The sequence below is a fragment of the Eptatretus burgeri genome, chromosome 7 (assembly GCF_056783735.1).
Source record: "Eptatretus burgeri isolate ZD-2024b chromosome 7, Ebu_testis_v1, whole genome shotgun sequence".
In the NCBI taxonomy this organism is placed as follows: Eukaryota; Metazoa; Chordata; class Myxini; order Myxiniformes; family Myxinidae; genus Eptatretus; species Eptatretus burgeri.
In genome coordinates this window covers 60,423,093-60,449,691 of record NC_140967.1, presented here as the reverse complement: position 1 = coordinate 60,449,691, position 26,599 = coordinate 60,423,093, and the positions used below count along the sequence as shown (strand labels likewise).

General features: G+C 44.7%; 1 protein-coding gene across 1 annotated transcript; it reads left to right on the top strand.

Annotated features, from left to right (window-relative positions):
- The first annotated feature begins 3,634 nt into the window (after nt 1–3,634).
- DSEL (dermatan sulfate epimerase like) lies at nt 3,635–14,747 on the top strand. The gene is made up of 2 exons (XM_085888701.1): nt 3,635–4,936; nt 10,254–14,747. The coding sequence occupies exons 1-2, from the start codon at nt 3,978–3,980 to the stop codon at nt 12,985–12,987; spliced, it is 3,693 nt and encodes a 1,230-aa protein (XP_085744827.1). The 5' UTR covers nt 3,635–3,977; the 3' UTR covers nt 12,988–14,747.
- Nucleotides 14,748–26,599: the final 11,852 nt, after the last annotated feature.

Sequence of the window (26,599 nt, the reverse complement as noted above, 5' to 3'; positions counted from 1 at the left end):
GTTGGGAGGGGAAGTTGAGGCTTTGCTGGTGGTGGGGGGGGGGGTGACTCTTGAGGATTGAGGACTCTTGATGGGTGTAGGGGGGGGGGGTTGAAGGCTTGGAGTAGGGAGGGGAAAAATGTAAATAGTAATTGTCATCATCCTTTTTCTGGAACCATCACAGTTATTACCTCCACCACTGAAGGTGAAGGAGGTTATGTTTTCACCCCGTTCTGTCTGTTTGTTAATGACCGGAATCCTTTGGATTTCGGCAATTACGTTGGTCGGTTGTGTGTCATTCTATGTGTCTGTCTGTCTGTTTGTTTGTGTGTTTGTTTACCCTGTAGCAGCCACACCATTTCAGCGATCATGACCAAACCGGGTACAGACTTCGCCCATAGTCCAACTTAGACACTTGTCGTTTTTGGTGAATCTAGGTCAAAGGTCATGGTCAAGGTCACCGAAAAACCGAAATTCTTATTTTAGTAATAACGTCCGCTAAAATGGTCGTATCGACTTCAAACCAAATCCAAAATGTGCATCTTCCAATTCTGCATCCAACCATATGTCTCATTGGGGTGTCACACTAACACCCTTCTTAGCGGTCGGGGTCGAATGTCAGGGGGGTCGGGTCAAAACTTTCAAATTGCGATTAAAAAAAACGTCATTTCGATCCCGATTAACTTCCAATTTGGCATGTGGTATCTTGGTATGAGTGTCCTATTATGTGCCAAAAATGATGAAATTTGGTTCAGCCACTTCTGGTTACCATGGCAACAAATTTCCCTAATGATAAACAAATGCCAATTTTCAGATTTTAAAAAAGTTTGACAGTGTCCACAATTGTGCAGATTTGTTCACCAATATTTTCACCCATGTAGGCAATGGCACTGGCTACTGATGTGTTAAGTTTGGTTGACCTTCAATCAAGGTCAATGTCAAGGTCGACTATAAACCGTGAATCGTTTTTTTGTCATAATGTACTCAAAAATGGTCATATCGACTTTAAATGTTCACAATTCACATTTCTGATTATGATTTTACACATTTGCATGCTAAAAAATGCAAAGTTTAGAAGTTCGCCCCAGGTCGAAGTTGAGGGGGGTCACGTAAAAGTTGATTTTCACTTTAAAACGGCCATAACTCAAAAAACAGTGACAGATAGCGACTACATTATCATTATCAACATATATGAACTTGCATTTGACCTTTTATTTGACACCAAATTTGTTGACGTTGCGTGACCTTGTAAGGTCAACCCCGAGGTCGCCGGTTTAAGGAAAATCTGGTGACCTTGAAAGATCAAACTCCAGGTTTTTGTTTTTTCAGAGATCATGGAGATATGACAAAGTTATTCTGGCAATTCCTTGCTCAACGAGCAATTTCATTTGTTTGTGTGCAGGATGTACCAAAAAGTTGTGGACAGATCCGGATTAAATTTTGTGGACAGGTTCAATGTGTGACAAGGACGAACTGATTAGATTTTGGTGAAGATCCGAATCCGGATACTAGAATTTTAAAAGTGATTCTTCACCATTGAGAGTTAGGGCAAAAAATTATATATAACACGATATCTCAAAAAGTTGTTGACTGATTTGGATGAAACTTTGTGGACGGGTTGGGTGTGTCGCAAGAAAAAAATGATCTATAGCATGATATCTCAAAAAGTTGTGGATGGATTTGGATGACACTTGGTGGACGGGTTTGGTGTGTCGCAAGAAAAAAATGATTCGATTTCGGTGAAGATCCGAATCTGGATCTGGATACGATAATAATTTAATTTCCTAAAGTGAATCTTCACCATTGATAGGGCCAAAAACGATGTAGTACTGTATGGCATGATATTTCAAAAATGTATTGGGCCGAATATGTTCTCGTGGATCAGGCATTACGTGGTGGAGGTGTTGACTCTACCGAGTGCCCTTCTAGTTACTTTGTGCCCCGGTACAGTAGGGGGAACCAAAACATTGTCTGAATTTACAAGATTACTCCACTACCAGTTCAGTCATCTCGATTTTTCCCATTCTGGGTTGATGGGATAGTTTATAGGGATCAGCACCCTTCCTTGAGCCGTCTCAACCTGGGTTCGAATCTCGAGCCGGCGAGAAACCGTCATCCTGGTGCTTCGCATCACATCAATGTTATGCCTCGTCCATGGGATGGATATCAAGGAGGACCACCGGTCTGCTCGCTCTGGTCGTCCGTACACGTCATATTTCCCACGGTTTGTTTCATAGTAAATTGTTGGATGAATTCCAACTCCATCATTCCATTCCAGTCTGTCCGATGACAAGAGATTGTGTCTGGTCTTCACTCACCTCCATTACCTTGTCTCGGTGCACCACGGTCTTCACCTCCAGGACCTTGTCTCGGTGCACCACGGTCTTCACTTCCATGACCTTGTCTCGGTGCACCACGGTCTTCACCTCCAGGACCTTGTCTCGGTGCACCACGGTCTTCACCTCCAGGACCTTGTCTCGGTGCACCACGGTCTTCACCTCCATTACCTTGTCTCGGTGCACCACGGTCTTCACCTCCAGGACCTTGTCTCGGTGCACCACGGTCTTCACCTCCACGACCTTGTCTCGGTGCACCACGGTCTTCACCTCCACGACCTTGTCTCGGTGCACCACGGTCTTCACCTCCATGACCTTGTCTCGGTGCACCACGGTCTTCACCTCCATGACCTTGTCTCGGTGCACCACGGTCTTCACCTCCATGACCTTGTCTCGGTGCACCACGGTCTTCACCTCCATGACCTTGTCTCGGTGCACCACGGTCTTCACCTCCATGACCTTGTCTCGGTGCACCACGGTCTTCACCTCCATGACCTTGTCTCGGTGCACCACGGTCTTCACCTCCATGACCTTGTCTCGGTGCACCACGGTCTTCACCTCCATGACCTTGTCTCGGTGCACCACGGTCTTCACCTCCATGACCTTGTCTCGGTGCACCACGGTCTTCACCTCCATGACCTTGTCTCGGTGCACCACGGTCTTCACCTCCATGACCTTGTCTCGGTGCACCACGGTCTTCACCTCCATGACCTTGTCTCGGTGCACCACGGTCTTCACCTCCATGACCTTGTCTCGGTGCACCACGGTCTTCACCTCCATGACCTTGTCTCGGTGCCACCAGGCCATTCATGTGTTTTCATTTCTGCGGAGCACGACCTGGGAGGGGGTTGCATCATTGCTGGGGGCGTGGCTGCAGTGCCGATGCAGTGCCCCCTGTGGGTTTGTTCGGGGAGGAATTTGGTATTTGGTCGGGTTGGTTGGTGGCGATAACGCACGAATAAGAGACCATGGGATCTTTAACGTCCACACGTGTAGCGTGTCACGTGTGTATTCGTGTACGTTACTGTTTTTGACTGCGATCTCCGAACGTGGGTGGGTTTCAGGAGGTGGGATAGAGACCGACACCAACTTTACGTAAAATAGAAAGTATTTCAATCAGATTGAGTTTCCGAGCACAGATGTGCGTTATTATTGCAAACAGCTGCCCGAGTGCCTTACGTCACGGCGTTGCAAACCACGTGGGGGGGGGGGGGGTCTGACGTCATCTGCCGGACACCGACTGCAAATGCGCGTTCACGGCAGGAGACGCGTGAAGCCACGCCCACATTGCCCCGGCGGGTCTTGGCTCCGCCCCCCAGATAACTGCGAGTTTCACGGCTCGAGCTCGATCGAGCTTCAAAACGACACACCCTCCATTGGTGGGGACCTCGTGTGTCTGTATCCGTTCCAAGATTCGATCATCCATCTGTGCCATTTCCTGCGATCCATACATTCCCAATCCAGGATGGAAAGTCCTCAAGGTCATCCCACGTGGAGGGATCATGCAAATCCCGATGTCGACGGTCGCTAAGGGAGGATAAATTGGACAGACCGGTTGAGACTTGTGTGAAGTTTCTGGAATAGAAGACCAAATGCGGTCTCGGTTTGTGGCGGACACCCCGCCTTGATGACACGGCCCAAAGGGTCCCAGGTGTCCTGGAGATGCAGCTGCTCGTGATGATTGTGTGTCTCACCGGTCTTGGTGTCTGGAGCGCCGGCGATGATATCGCAACACCGTGGATACCGGACCAAGACCCGGTCTACCCACGGCTCTTCTTTGATCCGGGTGAGGTTCGCATGCTCCGGCAGAAGGCGTTCACCACGCATTCGCACATCGCGAGGGTCATCCGTGGTGCCGTCAAGACCATGATGTCCAAGGTCAAAGTCTACCTCCCTCCCGTCGATCACGAGGTCTTCACATCACGCTGGAACGAGGTGTATGGAAACAACCTCGGCGCACTCGCCATGTATTGCGTGCTCTTCCCCGACGATCGCACGGCGCTGCGATTCACCATCGAGTACATGGACCGGATGGCGAGCTACCCGCGATGGCACGTCCGCGACGCGCCAAATGATGAGGTCCCCGTGGCGCACTCGCTCACCGGCTTCGCTACGGCCTTCGACTTCCTGCAGCCGCACCTCGACCCCGAGATATGCCTCACGTACCTGGACAAAATCGCGCAGGTCACCGAGGAGATGTACGACCGCTCGCACTCTCGATCCTGGGGTCTTCACTACCTACACAACCACCAGGCCACCAATATGCTCGCGCTGCTCACCGGAGCGCTTGTGGCGAGGGGGCACGCACCTGCTGCCGATCTCTGGGCAGGTGTGGCACTCAAGGCCATGGAGCGGACGATGATCCTTCTGGAGCACGTGGTGGACGGCTCTCTGGACGAAGGAGTCGCGTACGGCAGTTACACATCCCGCTCTCTCACGCAGTATGTCTTCCTAGCGTTGAGACATTTCGGGATTGACCACAGGAACTCCACCTGGCTTTCCGAACACTTCTGGTTCTACTACGCCACCGTGTTGCCCGGCTATCAGCGAACGGTGGGCATTGCGGACTCCAACTACAACTGGTTCTATGGTCCCGAAAGTCAGCTCGTATTCTTGGACAGGTAACAGAGTATTGTGTGACCCGTTGTGGGACTGCTATGAACTGTGGTGACTTTTTTTTTCTGTAATCCGTAATTTCCATGCATGCCGTCTTCGGTCTGTCCGACGACACCAGACAGTGTCTGGTCTTCACTTCCACGACCTTGTTTCTGCACGCCACTCAACCCGGAATGAAAACCTTGCGGATCCGACCCGGGTTCCCCGTCGGCTTTCATCAATGAGCGGTTCCACACCTTCGATATGTCCTTCATCTTTTGTAACTCTTTTTTTCCGACTGGGTGCTTTTAAAAGACCAGCAGAGTACCCGCCCTGTAGGCGGTCTTGTTCCAAGCCTGCAACACGTTCTTCTGACACATGACCTTCATTTGGGCGGTGTGGAGGTAATTGACATCTCCGTAGAGGAAAAATAAATAACCCGAGTTACGTGCATGCCTGGAACTCAAAACACTTCTCTGCACTGGAAAACGTGGGGACAGGAATACTGGACTGCAAATGATGGAGACTTGTAATACCCTCGCCCACCTGGAGGCGGCGCTACACGATACACATTTACATCGAGAATTTGTGTCCTCCTTCATCCCCACCTCTCCCCAAAGACCACCAGCTAAGATAAATAAATAAAAAACTCCCCTATACATTAATTGGGGTTATGCTGATCATCTGTAGTAAGTCTGGATGTAATTGGCCCAGAACTGTAGGAAGAGTCGCCTGACAAGCAAACAAACCCACAAACACCGGTCTGTGAATTATATAATTAGGATGCCAAATGACAACTAGATATCTGCGATCACAAAACGATCGCCAAGGGTAAGCTTCTGCTGGCCGGAGGAGGCTTACCCTTGATGATCACCTGCGACTTACCCTTGGACCGCGATCCAATGACGACTATTTTTTTTCAGACCAACATATGACCTTGATCATAAGGAGAGAATGTAAATTAAGAAAATGTGTCCCCATCCACATTTTATCCATAAAACTGAACATCATGAAAGTCGGAGGAAAATTATTCGTTCGGATCGAAAAGGTGTTTTTTTTTGTTAATTCGGTCACAATCTGAAAAAAAGTAGGTCAAGGATACGAATCAAATATCGGATGCACAACCTCAGTGCAGATCCACTATTATGATGCAAGAACATCTTGGAACACCAAGCGGTCTTTGAGGTTCCGCATTGGCAAAATTGAGTGATGACGAAAAAAAGTGTTGTTTTTTTTCAGACCGCCATTTGACCTTCACCTTCAACTTGGAGGGGTGTGATGTAAATGAAGTGTAAATGTGGCTTTCACTAGGCCAGCTATAGACAGCAATTTCGTTCTGATCGGACAAAGCTTAGTCAAGATATGGTGAAAAATGCTAAAATGTCTACAAGCCGGGAGGCGACGATGGTTATTATTGAGGAAGCCCTACCGTAAAAACCTATCTCTTCCGTCAAAATTGACCAAATCAAATCGGATTTTTTTATATGTTGTACTTATGGACATTACGCACAGCTTCTAGGAAATGAAATTGCGAGAAAAAAAATCAAGAAAAATATATAAATAAATAAAAAAGGTCAAGTGGGCGTGGCTCCGCCCACAATGGGCATGGGATGCCCCTCATACAAAAAGACACAACTAGACCATGATATCTAGCTTGTGTCCAAGTTTCATCAAGACCGCATCAAACGTCATGGAGCTATGCTCTGGAGAGAGTCACAAACAGACAGACAGACAGACAGACAGATACAACGAAAATAGTGGTCACTGCTGGCACCTGCAAACCAATAATTAGGTCATAACCTTAAAAATAGGTCAAGATCAAAAAAAAATTTAAACCCTGCATACTTTCTATTCACATTGTTGATGCAAAATTTCATTCCGAAAGTCTGAGCCGGCTTCGAGATACAGCTTGGAAATTTCGGAAATTGGCAGCGTGGGAAGAATTTATTATTTTTTTATAAGTGGTGATTTAGTATTCCTCGTGGTATTAGAGACTCTGTGACGCCATCAAAAATTGCAGGTGCTAATTGTAGAAACAAACCTTACAACAGCAATGCCTCCCCCTATCCTACAAGAGAAGGCTTAATTGGGATCCCTTTCAGTTTGACTCCATATGTATATTCCCACGGGGCCACACATCGCCTGATTGGCTGGTCTGCATCCCATAGAGGGGCAGCATGCTCTGTCAAAGGGTCATGCTAAAATCTGGGGGTGCTCGTTTTCCCAACCCAACACTAAAATAGCTGCATTTCATGGAAACACAGATTCAGGGGCAGCACGGTTTCCAAACTGAATTGAATAGTGCGTGCGAATAATGTATCTGTTTGACCAGTTCGGGTTGGATGTCAGGCCTGGGGTTCAGGTGAGGTCAGACTGAGCAGTGGGGCTTGGAGGCAGTGTGGCCACTCCTCATTTTCATAAATACCAAGGTGAGCCAATGAAAAAAGCCAAGAATTCACAAGGTTTCGGAAAAGCGATGATCATAGAAAACCTATAGAAAACCAAGACGCCAAGATCTTGTGAAAAAAGCCAAAGAGTGGTCACACTGCTTGGAGGGGCTGTGGCAGTTCGTTGCCTCGACCAGGAAAGCCTGATGGGTAACATGTTGATGTGTAACAGTGAAACTACCATTGATGTTAATGAAGGGATCATCATCGTAAGTAAACTGAAATTGTTTTTGTGGACATAAGGGAGAAGCTGGTAAGATGGCTTCGAGACATGAGCGCTTGCCTTTGGGCTGTCTAGCCGGGTTCAAATCTCAACCCAGCTATAAACTGGTACCCTCGTGTTTCGTACGCAGGGCGATGCACAAAATATGCTGTCCATCGAAATAATTGTTAACCTGGAGGACCCATCTGCCAACATTGATGGACATTAAAGATCCGACGGTGTCTTTCGCGAAGAGTAGGCGAGTTATTGCCGACAAACTGAGCAAATTACAAATTCCTTCCACCTTCAGTCAAGCTCTGGTCAGCTGGTTCGTGAAAGATTTGGGCCGAAATCCACAACAAGGTGGGAAGAATTCAGGCCGTTAAAATAGGTAGTAGTAGTAGTAGTAGTTCCTCGTAATGTAGTATGTCCCAGTAATAGTAATATTGTTGCGAATTCGTGCCCGCCGGCGTGCGATCGGCCACGTAACTCGAATCGCGGCACGTCACCCACCGGACGGACAATTCCGTTGTCACCCTCTCAGAACAACGCCGACAGCTAGTCACGGGTGGGTCTTTCGACCTCACCACAATCGTGCCAATCGGCCACCCGCGTAGGATAGGGTTGTTCGCCAAACTCGACCAACCTAAGTACCTACGCAGATGGTTAACTTCGGATGGTTAACTACGCAGATGGTTGACTTCGGACATGAACCGCTTAAGCGGTTCGTTCTGTACTGCAGAGATAACTGAGCGGAGTTATCGTCGACCTCGATGGTTCAGATTAGTTACCGGGAAGTTACACCCACTACCAATCTCTTACGCGATGCAGGATGGAGAGTCAATAAAAAGAAAGGAGACGAAGCAGAGCGGGAACAGTTCAACAAGCAAGCATTTCATTGTGTGACACACGGACACAAAGCAAGCACGTATATTCAGTCACAGCAATAATAAAAGGCACGTATTCAAGCACAGAAAGAAACGGTGAAAGAGAGATACTACCGACAAAGACCGACACACGGAAACACTTAAAACAATACTACTTGAGCAAGACTGGCGCCACCCACAGACATTTACACAAAACCCCAAAAGAAAAGGAAGTCGCGACTTCCCTGGGCGTGGCTGGTGAGTCCCTCTCCCACGACCGTCAGCGTGGTCGCGCCTGGCCCCGACTTCTCTCGCGGCTGGCGAACCCTCTCCGGCACTCCTCGTCCGGACGCGCAGGTCCACCTCACAACCGGCGCTGCCGCGTCTCCCGTCTGTGCCTCCGTTGACAGGCCGCTCGCCAAGCCGCGAGCGCAGGACCTCTTCCCCCGACACGACAAGCAGCGCCAAGAAGAAGACGACGTCCAGCCCAGAGGCTCAAACAACCCGAAGAACACAGGAACTCTCGAAGATAAGGAGACAGGAAGCCTCGAAGACTAAAAACTACTCAAGGTCCCTGCTGTCTGCCTTTTGTAGCGCGGGGCTCCGCCCTTCGCTCCACCCTGTTTTCGGCCCGGCCTCCCTTTGAGCTTCTTGGAGAAGCCTCTCGAAGGGGGGGGCGTGCCCTCTCGCTCTCCCTCCACCCCGCCCCGTACGGGGGCCGGGGGAGTCACTTTTGGCTCGGGCCCAGGGAATTATTCCCCCAAAAAGAGCCCCCCACCTTTTCTCACCTTTTGACCCCCGGCTCGGATCGCACTTCCACCACACCGAGCGCAGAGAATTTAGACGGGAGAAACAGGTGGGAAAAATCCCCGAGCATCGTTGGTGGTTTTTGTTCTTCCGCGAAGATCGTGACCGCATGGGGCTTATTGAATGGCTAGTGGCGAAGATGTGGTAGCGTAGGTGGTGGAGGTGGCGTGGTTGAAGTGTGGTTGACGCTGTGGTGAGGATGGCGTGGTTGTTGAGATGCTGTTTGTTTGAAATAAAAGATAGAACAGAAAAAAATGGCTGACTCAAAGCGTCGCAGCCCGGATGGATCACATAAATTCCCTCTATACAACGGGTTTGGGCTTACTACACATGTACCTATCGAGATATCTCACCTGAGGACTCTTTATGGTGTAATGCGAATTTCCACAACTGTAACAATATGTTAGAGAGCTATGTCATACAAGTGTGAAAACCATCATATTTTTACTGTATCGTGTCCGCAAACTGGTTGAGTTTCTGTCCCGAATGCTAATCTCATCTGGATTCCAAGGTTGCCACTCTTCTGGAGAGTGGGAACCTACCTGTCATGAGTGTCACCTACGGTACCATAGGCTTAGTTATTATTGATGGCCATTGTTATCAGTCTCCTCAAGGAGTCCAAAATTGTTGTGCTACAGTGCACTGCTACATTCGTTCTTTGAATGTTTTGTGTATTAAACGGTTGGATTATTGATCAAATATTAATTAGGGTCAGAGTTGCATGTTCAGGACAGCACTTTCTTTCTCTCTGTCTGTTGGCATCTCGACGTGAGGTTGTTTTTTTCTATCTTCTTTAACTTTGTCTTCAATGGTTTGTATGTGCCACTGTGTTTAAAGATTTGATATTTTTCATGATTCTCAAGTCCCTTAATACACAAGACCTATATTGTGTATGCGGTGGGGGGGGGGGTAAGGGGGTGCACCAGATGGGACAATAACCATGCATGTGTTTAGATGAACTAGTGGAAGAGATGAATGTCAATGGTTTTTTTTTTTCCCCTCGATCTCATTTTGGGGGCAGGTTTGTGCTTCAGAATGGCAGTGGAAACTGGCTCGCCCTTCAGATCCGCCAAAATCGACCGCACAGTGGACCCATGGAGCATTCATCCGCACATCGGTGGAGTACCCTACACACTGAATACATCTGGTACGATGCACAACTTCAACCGCGACCTCCGGCAGGACATGGCGTGCCACACGTACACTTGTTCACTGACTGGGGGGTGGTCACCTACGGTGGTGGGTTACCCAAGGGAGTTGGGAACACATTTGTTTCTTTCAAGTCAGGCAAGTTAGGTGGACGTGCCGTGTTTGATATTGTGCATCGGGGCAATTATCTACCATGGATCAATGGCTGGAAGAGTTTTAACCCAGGCCATGAACATCCGGACCACAATTCGTTCACTTTCGCACCTAATGGACATGTACTTGTGTCTGAGGCTCTTTATGGACCCAAGCTTACTCATCTGAACAACGTGCTCACCTTTGCTCCAACTCCACAAAATGGATGTAATGTGCCGTGGGAAGGCCAATTGGGAGAGTGTGGACAGTGGCTTCATTGGTTAAGCAATGACGTTGGAGAAATGGCAGGAGAGATCATCTCGGCCTCACAACATGGAAAGCTGTTGTTCGTGAGTGGTGAGGCGGTTGGTGCGTACGCCCCGCACCTTGGTCTGCGCAGTGTTTACCGTAGCCTGATGCTCCTCAATCCTGAGACCCTACTCGTGCTGGATCATGTGGAGCGCATTCCGGGTTCTCCTGTGCAAATCGCAAGTGCTTTCTTCCACAATTTGGATATGACGTACCCCTTAACATCATTCTTAAGAGATGATGGTTACAATGGGGCAACGATGGACGTATCTGGAGAACTATATGGGATGTTCTCGTTCACCCCACATGGTCAGAAGCCAAATTTTACCATTCAACGTTTTGAGCAGACTGCAGAATTCAAAACACGTTGGACACAATTTGCAAATATCACATTTGAGCTGAAGGAGAGCAGCACCCGCATGGCCTACGTGTTCTACGGCCCGCAAGTACACATTGGACATTGTGTTTTTCAGGAGGTGAGTAAAAATGGTGTGCGAATCTCACTTGAAATCAATGGGGGTGTATTACAGGTGTCCATCTGCACTGCGCATCAGGACCCCAGTGCCCGCTTTAACTTCCTTGGTTTTGGAGGCCATGCTTTGCTTCAAGATGCACAACAGGTGACCCGATTTGGACTGGACTCCTCACCAGTACAATATGGTCACGACATGAACAGCAATGATTCCTTGTACCTACTTGGCATGAGTGCCAGTGTTATGGTGGGTTTATCCATGGGTACAGCATTAGTTCTGCTGGCCATATGCTGCAAATTACACCTGTCATTCCAGCAGCTTGTTCACTTTGCACTGATTGGTGCCACTGTGGTGTGGGTAGTTGAACTGATTGCATTATGGCTAGTATGCTCACGCCCCCTCTGCGGCCTCATTTGGGATGCTCCACATACCTTATTGCCAGTGGACCAGTTGCATACACAGGGACTTGATGGACAATCAGGGATTAAAGGGGCTGAAGGAATTCCCAGAACCCTTCCAACAATTGTGATTGCTTCTTTGCCTGTATCTGGTGCTGAGCTCCTCAAACACCTTTTTGTTGATAGCACCGACATTGCATACATAGGTCCATCGGCAAGACTGCTCTTCCCATCCATTGTCCCTGGTTTGCCGGCTCCATTCATTGATGCTTGCGAGTGGTCACTGGCCAATGCACGCTCAGGCCACTTCCCACAGCTCCAGAGCTGGCTCCAGTCATTTTTGCAAGCTCCGCAGCAGCACCTCTTAAAGGCACTGCCACAATTCGGAAGGCCCAGAGCTGGGAAAGACAGGAGAAGGCTTGCAATGCATTTTCCTGCACATGTCCCACCAATATTGCACAAGCACAGTAAGAAAGCAGCGCGTGAGAATATTAACAACATCCACAAAAGTGACAACAGCAGCAAAGTATTTGAAAGTAAGAGCAGCGTCAGAAAAACGAGAGGCAGGAATAAAAGAAGAGCAACCACTCGTGGTTCAGTTTATATAAGGGCACTACAAGAACATTTTGAAAAATTCCCACACTCCCGTGTGGCATTGAGCCTTTGGAGTGGCAGCTGGACCCTCAAGCTGCCCTTTTTGCGGGGTGTTGTAGGTCCGGGCACACGCGCTCTGCTTGTGGTGCGGGACCCACGGGCATGGGTGCATGCTTTGCTGTATGGCAAAAAGCCAAACGTGTACACACGCCTTCAACTTTCACGACACCTACAGCAGCTGTTCCAGGAAGCCGGCACGGGACGGGAGCGCTGCACGATCGGCAGCGGGTATGCATTTGAGTACGAGGCATTGCGGCATCACGTGTCCGAGGCGGGTACCTCTCCCGTTTCCCTTCTCGCACACCTGTGGTTCGCCAACACAGCAGCAGCACTCCGTACAAGTCACCAGTTATCTTCCCGGAACTTCCTCCTGTTGCGTTTTGAAGACTTGGTTGAGCAGCCACGTGAAACTGCCCAACGACTCTTTCGGTACTTTGGCCTTCCACTGCCTCCTGCCGCGCTCAACCAATTGTTGCTAGCAACATGGAGCCACGGGTTTCCTCTGCCATATGAAGCTGTCACAGCGAGGGTTGCGGCAAGTATGTGGAAAGAAAGGATGTCTCGGCAAGATATCCAGATGGTGGAGGACATATGCTTGTCACTGATGAACCAACTCGGTTACGACAAGTTAATGGAGTGAATGTTCAGCTCCGTGTTGGTGCAAATGCCATCTCATAGGTTGAAAAGCCAAAGTTGGTTCTTCATTAACTACTTTGTTTCTGTTGGTGCTAAAACAGGCCACGATAGCTCGGGACCAAGTGATAGAAGCTCCTGTGGAGTGTTATGGTTTATTGTGTAGATATATTAAAAAAAATGTATATATACGAGTTCCCTTTGAAGGAACTTCAATGCAGGAGGAGGCCAGGAGGAGGCCATCAAAACCTGTGTCATTGCCAAATTATGGTTGTTTGGCTGTGCTCTATCCTTTTTAAATGATGAACATCAACAAGAAAGCAGCATGTATCATTTTCAAGTCTTTGGTATGACTCGGCCAGGGTTTGACCTGCTGACCTCCCAGACGAATCAGAGCAGATGCTCCAACCATTATACCGAGTCTGTTTAAATTGTAGCCATGAATTTTTCTGGAGCTAGTTGCAACTCCAACTCAGGAAGTATTAAGGGCCTATTCTACATATAATAGACACAGGTGAGATGATTACGAGAAGGGAAGGAAGATGAAGAACCAGGAAAGGAGGATTTGAGAAGAGGAAGGGGAGGTGAAGCTATAAGATGAAGAGGGCTGGCAGGATGACCTAGATGTACTGTATGCACACTTGCCTCTAAGCTGTCTCGCCTAGGTTCCAATCCAGACCCATCTATAAACTGTAATCCTGGTATTTCACAGGCAGGGTGATTGATCATCAACATGTGTGTCGCCCCTCGGATGAACGTTGGAATCTGCCGTCTGCCGGAATTAGTTGGTGGACGTTAAAGATCCCACGGTGCCCCTCCCGAAGAGTAGGCGAGCTATCTCTGGCACCTTGAACAAATTAAAAATTCCTACTCTTCTTGAGTTGGAGTGGTGACCTAACGAGGGTTGCAGCCGAGTAACAGCTTTGGCAGCACCAACACTCTGCATAGGGCGATGATGATGATGATGATGATGATGATGATGATAGGACAAAGGTAATATTTCCGACATAAACACCATGATCACATATTATTGGGTACATTTATTGAGGGTTTCAACATACACACAAAATAAGTTGATCTCTCCATAAAATTTATCCAACAGATAATGCGGAGGTAGCGTGCCCACCTTTGAGCTGTCGAGTCACGGTTTGATTCCCAACTCACCTGTGGCTATAAATTGTCAGATTGGTGACTTGCAGGTGGGGCATTGCATCACACAATATGCCATCCCCCAGCCGGACATTAATCCGGATGTCCCATCTGCTAGCATCAGACAGTGGACGTAAAAAAAAATATCTCGTGGTGTCTTTCTATGGTGGACGTAAAAAAATACCGCGCGGTGTAAACCACCCAGTGCAATCGTTACCATGAGACCACTTTGGCAACACTGAACCCTCCTTTGTCCAGAGCACCCAAGACAGTTGGCATGGGACCCTGCACAAGGACTATGATGATCCTACACAAGGACCAGTGACTTTATAACACAGGCTTTACTGCATCTTAAATTCACTAATTATCATTACATTTTAGTATTTATGATGATTAGTTAATGAATGTTCAAATTCCTATGTGTAACTTACATTTGTATCGCATTGTACAAGCTGAGCATTTTCATATGTGTTTCTGTGAAACATACTGAGACTGCGGTGGTCGAGCAAATGAGATCATGTGATCTCATCATTCGTATTTGACATTAACAATGATGGCACATACATTTAAAGGAGGTTATATGGATTTGAACAATAAAACAGCATATTTGAGATGCAACAGTAAAGACATCAGAATTTTGACCAAAATATTTGAAAACTATCCGCATATTTTACATCCTAGGATGGTACAACATGAATCATGAACACACAATGTTTAGTTCAGTGGTTTAACTCATCTATATACATATTTTCAAGTGTTTGTTTGTTCGTGCGTTTGAACGTTATTCTTTTACGGCTGAACCGTAGCACCTAGATGCCCCAAATTTTGGACGTCGGTACTTCAGAATCTGCGAAAGGTTTAAAGTTACGACTTGTTATGCTTGAAGTCCATCTTGACGCTACAAGAGGCCTCTATAAAGTGATTCTTGGGATGTGGGTCAGGCAGTGCTACCGTCGGCCAGCGGGCAAAAGCGAACCACCATGAGGCCAATAACTCCATCACTTATCAATGTCCAACACGTCCCCGAAACCAAAACCAACGCCAGGAAAAGCTTACCCAGCTGGGCAGCGCCGGGTATCCCTTGCTCGTTTTATTTAAAAAAAATAAAATCATATACCGCTCCCCCACCCCACCCCAGGCAGTGCCAGTGGCCTTCAAAAGTATTCACCCCCCTCCAAAGTTTTCACATTTTGATGCCACCTGAGCTGATTTCATGATGATTTCAAATCAAACTTAAGATTTTAGAGTCTTCACAAACTACTCCAAAGTGATAAAGCTAGAAAATGCTGATAAAATGTGAATAAGTAAGATTAACAGAGAAAATCAGATGATTCTCAGTTACATAAGTATTCAAACCCTTTGCCTCATAAACTCTAAACCACTTCAGGAGTAAATTATTTGTTCCAAAGGTTAAAAAAAAATAAGTGTAATAGGTTTCACCTGAATGTAATCAGTGGTTTAACTTAAAATTAATCTCCCCCAATTATCGAAGGAGTTTTAAGGTGAAACTCACTTGGTCAACCAACAAGGCAAACATGAAGACTGAGGAGCTTTCCAAAGAAGTCATACATGAAGTGGTGGAGAAGCACCGTTCAGGAGAAGGTTCTAAGATTATTTAAATCTAAGATTATAAGTTCTAAGATCACTCATTATCTCTCAGAGTTGGGGTGAAATCCATCGTTAAGAAATGGAAGACGTATCATACCACACAGACTCTACCAGATCTGGTCGCCAATTCAAACTCAGCAGCCGGGCAAGCAGGAAACTGGTTCGGGATATCACTGTAAATCCAACAATGACCTTGAAAGATCTGCAAGGCTCTATGTCTGAGATGGGGGTTCGTGTTCATCAATCAACAACATCCCGTTCCCTTCACAAAGCTGGCTGCTATGGACAGGTGACAAGAAAGAAGCCATTACTGAAAAAGACACATCTAAAAGCTTGCATGGAGTTTGTGAAAAAGCATGTTAATGACACTGCAGGCATGTGGAGAAATGTTTTGTGGTCAAACGAGACAAAAATTGAACATTTTGGTCTAAATTCAAAACGTTACATCGGGCACAAGCCAAACACTGCACATCACCCAGTCAGCACCATCCCTCCTGTCATGCATGGTGGTAGCATCATGTTATGGGGCTGCTTTTCATCAGCAGGGACTGGCAAGCTCGTCAGGATAGAAGGGCCAATGGACGGTACAAAGTACAGTGGAATCCTTAATGTAAACCTGTTTGAGTCAGCCGTGAATCTAAAACTGGGTCGGAGATTCACATTTCAGCAGGACAATGATCCGAAGCACAAAGCTATAGCCACAATGGAGTGGCTGAATAAGAAGAAAATAAATGTTCCTGAGTGGCCCAGTCCATTCCTAGGTTGAACCTAATGGAACATTTATGGTAAGACTTCTAGATCGCAGTCCATCGATGATCCCCATCAAACTTGTCAGAACTAGAGCAATTTTCATGTGAAGAATGTACAAAGATTTCACCATCTCACTGTACAAAGCTGGTAGAGATTTACCCACAAAGACTCGTAGCAGTCATTTCTGCAAACGGTTCTTCCATCAAATACTGACCTGAGGGGTTGAATACTTTTACAACCAGTGAATTTTGATTTGTACATGTTTTTTTCAGGTATTCCTGACATGTAACCTCCTTCAACTATAACAGTGTTTAGTTTGATCTCTTCTGTTATGAATGAAAAAGTTCATTTGGAAAAATTGTTTCTACATAATTCATCTTAATGTGGCATTATTTGTAGGGGGGTGAATACTTTTACAGGCCACTGTATATGCAGTTTTCAAGAATACATTTAAACCAAGTAATAGGCACACTCTAAGTTTGTGAATTGCAAAACTTTTTGAACCCCTGTAATAATTAGGGCAGAAATTTGGAATTTGACTCGGGTGCTGGCAACAATCGCATACACTGCGAAAGAGACAGTGGGATCCTTAATGTCCACCAGCAACCAACACTGGCAGACAAATCTTCAGCTTAATCTCTCAGTCGATGGATGGCACACTCATTGATTAGATTGATGTAATGCCCAAAGTATGTAGCACCACTCCAATAGTTTCTATTCGGATCAGGAATCAAATCCAGGCTGTACAGTTCAAAGGCAAGTGCACCACTTCAGCACATCCTTGGTGGACTCCCCACCTTATGGATTTGTGTTCAACGCTGGCTTGTTCCCTTCCATTTTACTGTCAGAATGTTAACCTTATTTACTCTCATTTAAGTCTGCCTTTAATTACAGAAAAAAAAAACTAGAAGGGCACTCGGTAGAGCGCATACCTCTGCCACGTAATGCCTGATCCACGAGAACATATCTGGCCCCATAGATTTTTGAAATATCATGCTATACAGTATATATCGTTTTTGGCCCTATTTCTCACAATGGTGAAGAATCACTTAAAAAAATTAATAATTCTCGTATCCAGATCCGGATCCGGATCTTCACCAAAATCTAATCAATTCGTCCTTGCGACGCACCCAACCCATCCATAAAATTTCATCCAGATCCGTCCCACAACCTTTCGAGATATCCTGCAGACAAACAAACAAACAGACAGAAATAAGTGAAAAACAACCTCCATCACCTTCGGTGGCGGAGGTAAAAAGTATATCTCCCAGGTTTTGTCATTCAAAACTTTTGTCTTCGACATGAAGCATTGTGATTTTATTGTTATTGGTAATATGGTACGCCAAAACACCAATAGGTTGGTGCTTGTGCAGGCTGTTGCACAAAGTAAACTTGAAATGAGCCACTGTAATGAGTGACCGTGAGATTCTCAGAAAAGAGCGTGGGAAGGTAAACATAAACCATTCTCACACTATGGCCTGCTAGGATCAACACACTATGGCCTGCTGGAATCAACACACTATGGCCTGCTGGAATCAACACACTATGGCCTGCTGGGATAAAGAAAAAAATCAATGCAAGTGAGGAGATAGAGCTGCAGATAAAAAAAAGTCCAGCAAAGAAGATAGTGATCAAAAGAGAATGTGTTGGTGTTGCTCTCTGAGCATAGGCCATGTTGCTGGTGATCAAAAGTTTAAATCCCATATACTGTGCTGTGTTGATCTGTCCATCTCTGAAATCCCATATACACTACACAGCATACAACTATAATTGGTATAGCTGTATGTTAATGTTTGCTCGTGTCCCTTTCCTACATGTGATGTATGAGGGGTGCTCACAAAGTTATAGGGATGGAATAGCAACGGTTTTGTTATATTTTCCCATTCCAAGTTTATGACTTGTATCTGACAGAATTATGCAGAGGCAGCGCACCATCCTGTCCGACATCCACAGCAGCTTTAGACACCTTTGATCTGTCGAGTGTGAGTTCGATTCCCAGACCGTCGATCATCCGTCAGATTGCTGCTTCGCAGAATCGCAGACAGGGCTTTGAATGAGTGCGCCGTCCCTTAGATCAGGGGTTTTCCAAGCTTTTTTGTACTTACTAACCCTTTGATACACAGTCACCATTCAGGGACCCACCTCCAACCCCAACTCAAAGGCGATTGATGTCTGAAGCAGAAATGTTAAACCTTGATGTCTTCCAGAAACAACAGGAATGAAAGAAAAGTCATTGTTTCAGCATCACGTTTTTATTATTACCTTATGTTTTCACACCTGTCTGTGAATAGGATATCTGAAAGTTATGAATGGATTTGGGCAAAACTTGGTGGACAGGTTGGGTGTGCGACAAGGACGAATTGATTCAACTTTCGTGAAGATCCGGATCTGGATACCTGTTTAGTATGCCAGTGATAACTCACTTGGTCTTCGCAAAGGACGCCATGAGATCTTTAACATCCACCAACTAATGGCAACACATGGGACACTTATTTTAACGTCCATCCGAGGGATGGCACAAACATCGATGTGTCAACCCACTTGTAAACACAATGGTTTATAGCTGTTACAAGATTTTAACCCAGGCAAGACAACACAGAGGTGCGTGCACATACTTTTGGGCTCCTTGCCAGTACATATATCAAGAAAACCATGATCAGTGCTTCAACCTCAAGTTGTATCAAATGATTCAACATAAAGGCCTTGCCACAGATTTCTGGACCACTCATGGGAAACACATTGGAGATGCACCATTGGGAGGACAGACACTATGTGACATGATTGGTCTTTATTGTCACTGGATCAGCACAGGCAATGAGGTTTGTAATCATCATGTGCCCCTTCAATAGATATGATGCACCGGTAATAGAATCCTGCCATTGGCTGATCAACAGCCTGGTGTTGGCTTAGTGGTTAGGGTGGTAGCTTGGGACCCCAGGGTCCTGAGTTCAAGCCCCGTTGGCTGCTGAATTAACACCAGGGGGTTGACTCAGCCTGTCATCCTTCCAAGGTCGGCGAAATGAGTGCCAGTGTACTGGTCCCGGTGTATGTCCCGGTTAGAATAGGTGTACCATATCCCTGTGTGTCGTAAGAGGCGACCAGGGTTGGCGTCAGGAAGGGCATCCGGCCATAAAACATTGCCTCAAGAAAAAATCCAAACCCCTGCACAGCAGGGAAAAATGGCTGTAAAAACGGTCATTTTATTTTTTATTCATTGGCTGATCAACCCCCCCCGCCCCCCCGCTACAATTGGCTAAGCTTCACGAGATCTGATATCACAGCTTTGTGATTGGTCGACCGACTTGGCCCCACCCCCCTCACTTTGTATTTATCTGGGGGGAGGGAAATCAAAGAGTGGGGGTATCGTGTAAACAACACCTGTTCTGTCACATTGAGACACCTCGTCTTTAACCTTGGTCAACGTATGCCTAAGACGGTATACCGGCGGAAAGCTCACCCTCATCCCTCTTGTTTTCAATACCCTACTAATTTGCTTCAACACTCTTTGCACAAATGGTACTACACAAAATCTCAGTAGTTCCCTTATTTTTGATGCCACCAAAACAGAGAATTATTTCTGGGGAATAGGTGTTGTGGATACCCTTCGGCCATCAACACTCTTTTCAAATGTCTCATCCCACATGCTTAATATTTCCAACCGCAAATCCTTCCTGACATATATGACATATCATGATGTCTGCTCCAAGGAACAAAAGGTAGCTGGTATGAATGCCTTAAAATGGCTAGTTCATTTAACCGTGCCATCAGGTCCACGAGACACCATGAGGCCAATCATTATCTACTAAAAGTGACCCAAAATGTAAAGATTAATCAGGTGAGATAACTTTCTGCCAAGACAGTCTAGCAGAGCAAGGCTGCTGTGTTAAGCAAATCTCCCTTGCTATCCCCTTCCTTTGAGGGGTGCAATATGGAACACGTGCACATTCCACGACTACCCACTTGCCCGTCCCCACCCCTCACGCCCCCTCCTCCCTCTGCTTTGCATGCCAATGAACTATGCAACCTCCCCCTCCCCCACATCCCCTCATTTTAAATCCACTCCATTTCAGCCACAGTTGCTTATTTTTCCCACAAACCCTGTCTTAAATCCCACCCGAAATGCCAAGTGCAACCTTGTCGTTTGATCAGCTCCCAAACATTTTATTACTCATTTTGATGACCTTTCTCTCAAATACATTACATGCATCAAGACATCACTGCGGCATTCAAGGTCAGACTGCGGGCAAACACAAATGACTACCCAAGTTAGAAAGCCGAGACTCTATTGCTGCAAAATGAGAAACTCGATTAATTTGTCTTGCGGCATTTCAAGCTGGCCATATTTTGCTCCTGGAGTAATTTTTTTTAAGCACCCAGGCTGACACAACAATAATACCAAAATCAAAAGACTCGAGTTCAGTTTCCACTAGGAAGTCAGCTCAGGGGTTGGTTGAAGCTTTCTTACTCTTAGCTCGCTGTGTTGGCGCTGTTCTCTCTCTCTCTCTCTCTCTCTCTCTCTCTCTCTCTCTCTCTCTCTCTCTCTCTCTCTCTCTCTCTCTCTCTCTCTCTCTCTCTCTCTCTCTCTCTCTCTCTCTCTCTCTCTCTCTCTCTCTCTCTCTCTCTCTCTCTCTGTCTCTCTGTCTCTCTGTCTCTCTGTCTCTCTGTCTCTCTGTCTCTCTGTCTCTCTGTCTCTCTGTCTCTCTGTCTCTCTGTCTCTCTCTTCGTGTCTCACTGTGGCTCCACTGCAAAGGCATTACCTTTGTACCCTCTTCCTTCCATCAGCCTACATTTTGTGGACAATAAAATAAAGTGTAAAAAAAAGTGTCCCACTGACTAGTGCAGCTTGAGCAGTGTTTTAAAAGCAGTGTGCAAAGTTTTAAAATCCTCAGAAAACCCTCACAGTTCTGCCATGAGACTTATTGTATCATGTAAAGTTTGTCACCTCACTGAATCATGTTAAGTTTGTCACCTTACTGAATCATGTGAAGTTTGTCACCTTACTGAATCATGTGAAGTTTGTCACCTTACTGAATCATGTTAAGTTTGTCACCTTACTGCATCATGTTAATTTGTCACCTTACAGAATCATGTTAAGTTTGTCACCTTACAGAATCATGTTAAGTTTGTCACCTTACTGAATCATGTTAAGTTTGTCACCTTACAGAATCATGTTAAGTTTGTCACCTTACTGAATCATGTTAAGTTTGTCACCTTACTGAATCATGTTAAGTTTGTCACCTTACAGAATCATGTTAAGTTTGTCACCTTACTGAATCATGTTAAGTTTGTCACCTTACTGAATCATGTTAAGTTTGTCACCTTACTGCATCATGTTAATTTGTCACCTTACAGAATCATGTTAAGTTTGTCACCTTACAGAATCATGTTAAGTTTGTCACCTTACTGAATAATGTTAAGTTTGTCACCTTACTATATCATGTTAAGTTTGTCGCCTTACTGAATCATGTTAAGTTTGTCACCTTACTGAATAATGTTAAGTTTGTCACCTTACTGAATAATGTTAAGTTTGTTGCCTTACTATATTATGTTAAGTTTGTCACCTTACTGAATAATGTTAAGTTTGTCACCTTACAGAATCATGTTAAGTTTGTCACCTTACTGAATAATGTGAAGTTTGTTGCCTTACTATATTATGTTAAGTTTGTCACCTTACTGAATCATGTTAAGTTTGTCACCTTACTGCATCATGTTGAGTTTGCCACCTAACTGAATCATGCTAAGTTTGTCACCTTACTGAATCATGTTAAGTTTGTCACCTTACTATATCATGTTAAGTTTGTCGCCGTACTATATCATGCGAAGTTTGTCGCCTTACTGAATCATGTGAAGTTTGTCACCTTACTGCATCATGTTAATTTGTCACCTTAATGAATTATGTTAAGTTTGTCACCTTACTGCATCATGTTGAGTTTGTCACCTAACTGAATCATGCTAAGTTTGTCACCTTACTGAATCATGTTAAGTTTGTCACCTTACTATATCATGTGAAGTTTGTCACCTTACTGTATCATGTTAAGTTTGTCACCTTACTGAATCATGTGAAGTTTGTCACCTTACTGAATCATGTTAAGTTTGTCACCTTACTGCATCATGTTGAGTTTGTCACCTAACTGAATCATGCTAAGTTTGTCACCTTACTGAATCATGTTAAGTTTGTCACCTTACTATATCATGTTAAGTTTGTCGCCGTACTATATCATGCGAAGTTTGTCGCCTTACTGAATCATGTGAAGTTTGTCACCTTACTGCATCATGTTAATTTGTCACCTTACTGAATCATGTTAAGTTTGTCACCTTACAGAATCGTGTTAAGTTTGTCGCCTTACTGTATCATGTTAAGTTTGTCACCTTACTGTATCATGTTAAGTTTGTCACCTTAAAGCATCATGTTAATTTGTCACCTTACTGAATCATGTTACGTTTGTCACCTTACAGAATCATGTCAAGTTTGCCGCCTTACTGAATCATGTGAAGTTTGTCGACTTACTGTATCATGTTAAGTTTGTCACCTGACTGAATCATGTTAATTTGTCACCTTACAGAATCATGTTAAGTTTGTCACCTTACAGAATCATGTTAAGTTTGTCACCTTACTGAATAATGTTAAGTTTGTCACCTTACTGAATAATGTTAAGTTTGTCACCTTACTATATCATGTTAAGTTTGTCGCCTTACTGAATCATGTTAAGTTTGTCACCTTACTGAATAATGTTAAGTTTGTTGCCTTACTATATTATGTTAAGTTTGTCACCTTACTGAATCATGTTAAGTTTGTCACCTTACTGAATCATGTTAAGTTTGTCACCTTACTGCATCATGTTGAGTTTGTCACCTAACTGAATCATGCTAAGTTTGTCACCTTACTGAATCATGTTAAGTTTGTCACCTTACTATATCATGTTAAGTTTGTCGCCGTACTATATCATGCGAAGTTTGTCGCCTTACTGAATCATGTGAAGTTTGTCACCTTACTGCATCATGTTAATTTGTCACCTTAATGAATTATGTTAAGTTTGTCACCTTACTGCATCATGTTGAGTTTGTCACCTAACTGAATCATGCTAAGTTTGTCACCTTACTATATCATGTTAAGTTTGTCACCTTACTGTATCATGTTAAGTTTGTCACCTTACTGAATCATGTGAAGTTTGTCACCTTACTGCATCATGTTAATTTGTCACCTTAATGAATTATGTTAAGTTTGTCACCTTACTGCATCATGTTGAGTTTGTCACCTAACTGAATCATGCTAAGTTTGTCACCTTACTATATCATGTTAAGTTTGTCGCCGTACTATATCATGCGAAGTTTGTCGCCTTACTGAATCATGTGAAGTTTGTCACCTTACTGCATCATGTTAATTTGTCACCTTAATGAATTATGTTAAGTTTGTCACCTTACTGAATCATGTTAAGTTTGTAACCTTACTGTATCATGTTAAGTTTGTCGCCTTACTGTATCATGTTAAGTTTGTCACCTTAAAGCATCATGTTAATTTGTCACCTTACTGAATCATGTTATGTTTGTCACCTTACAGAATCATGTCAAGTTTGTCGCCTTACTGAATCATGTGAAGTTTGTCGCCTTACTGTATCATGTTAAGTTTGTCACCTGACTGAATCATGTTAATTTGTCATCTTACAGAATCATGTTAAGTTTGTCACCTTACTGAATAATGTTAAGTTTGTCGCCTTACTGAATCATGTTAAGTTTGTCACCTTACTGAATAATGTTAAGTTTGTTGCCTTACTATATTATGTTAAGTTTGTCACCTTACTGAATCATGTTAAGTTTGTCACCTTACTGTATCATGTTAAGTTTGTTGCCTTACTATATTATGTTAAGTTTGTCACCTTACTGAATCATGTTAAGTTTGTCACCTTACTGAATCATGTTAAGTTTGTCACCTTACTCTATCATGTGTAATTTGTCGTCTTACAAACATTATATTATGTTTGTATATTTTTCACGTTTGTGGTTTTTAATCTAAATTTCCACAATTAAATGAACCTTACTGTATTGCTGGTGTTGGCGCAGTGGTTAGGGCAGCGGCTTGGGATCCAAAAAGTCCTGAGTTCAAGCCCCGTTGGGCCACTGAATTAATACACCAGGGGGTTGACTCAGCCTGTCATCCTTCCAAGGTCGGCAAAGTGAGTACCAGTGTACTGGGCCGGTGTATACCCTGGTTAAAATACGTGTACCATATCCCTGTGTCGTAAGGGGCGACCAGGGTTGCGTCAGGAAGGGCATCCGGCGTAAAACATGTGCCAAATCACTATGCAGATCATACGGATGATCCGCTGTGGCGACCCCTAACGGGAGCAGCCGAAAGAAGAAGAAGAAGAATTGAACCTTACTGTATCATGACTCTGGGATCAATATTCTGCATGTTAAATTATCTTTTCTTTCTTCACTTGCCCCCTTGGAGAATCAGTTTGTAGATTGACGAAATTCTCAGATTCAAAAAGGCAGAGTTCTATTAAGATGAAAAAATATATATATATATGTATATATATATGTATATTTCTCTTAAGGGGTGATCATGTTGTTTGGCTTAGAAAAGTAAAAAAGCTCCAATGGTTTGGTCGACACCCCTATCCGTATTCCACCTTTCATTAATCGATATCAGGTGGGGAGGAAGGAAACACATTTTCAAATTGCTGGAATGTCTGAATGAAAACATTGTCCGAGACATGTGACACTCGTGCACAACTTTCCCAATAGTGTTCCTATCCCCAACTAATGACTTGTGTAATCCGACCCATTATAAACCTGCAGAATTGCAGAGGTGAGAAGGGAATACATAGATCACAAGCTCCGATCAATTAAAATGGCAACCGTTGCTCACATGGGAATGGAAAAACGCTCCAACAATAAAGCTTAGGTCAAGGTTTGCTTCAATATTGCTCGATTATGCCCACACAATGTCAAAAGCTCAACTGAACACATTATAACACGACAAAGGCATCTGCACAGAGGTACAGCAACACAGTATCATGCAAGGGTTAAAAAAATCCAAAAAACATCACAACTGCAGTTTTTGTTATCAGACATTTCAGCAAGAAAATTTTATCTTACACTCGGGTTAAAACTCCAAGACACCAGATTCAAACCCATATGCCAAACAACCCTGCAAATAAAGCTAATTAAACTTCCAGAGAGCAGCTGTGAACACACATACAGCAAAAGGGTACAAACACAAACACAAACACCCGTCTTGAACAGCACTCGTTTGTCATCCTCCACCGGCAAGACAAAACAGTCGATTCGAATCTCAGCAACTCACATTTTAAAAGCTGAGAAACATCAAAGCAACAAGGGCAACAGAAATAAAATAAATTATGAGCAGAGTAAAAACAAAGTTGATGTTAATTTCAAGGTCGTCATGGGAAGAGGAAATTAGAATGGAGATAAAAGGGTATAAAAGTAACAATAAGAAAGAACAGAAGGAAAAGCAAAAAGCCATTGCATATCATTAACATAACGTACATTTAAAGCCTGGTGTTGGCTCTTACCACCTGGTCCCGAAGAATCCACCTGGTAAGGTGGCTGGCTTAAGATCTTCGGGTCTTGGGTTTGAGGTCTTTGTACCCATTGAATTAACACCAGGTGGGGTTGACTCAGCCTGTTATTCTTCCACGGTTGGCAAAATGAGTACCAGTGTACTATCTTAATAGAGGGCACTGCATCAGTGGTACAGCTGCACCCCCAGAAAATGATGCAACCAGCAGCCACAGGCTGCACATGATGGCTGCTAGATACCATGCACTTAAAGAGAGGATAGTTGACAAAAGTGAAAAGTGGCAAAAAGTAAAAAGTAATTTTTGAAAAAGCTGTTTTGGTAAACCATAGGATGATTAATATCAACCACATGGATCACCATCACACAAAAAGAGTAGTGTGCAGTATTTATGTGAGTTTGCAAAAGCTTCCTTCCATGAACGCCAGTTTTGAAAGGTCCGTTATGTGAGAGAGAGGCAGTAAGCAGCTAGCTCCTGTAAAAGAAGTGAGGTGTATGGCCTTACAGGGTCGTGCCCAAAACCAGGACTAGGCAATTCTATCACACCATTGTGACAGCAAGAGAAGTTTTT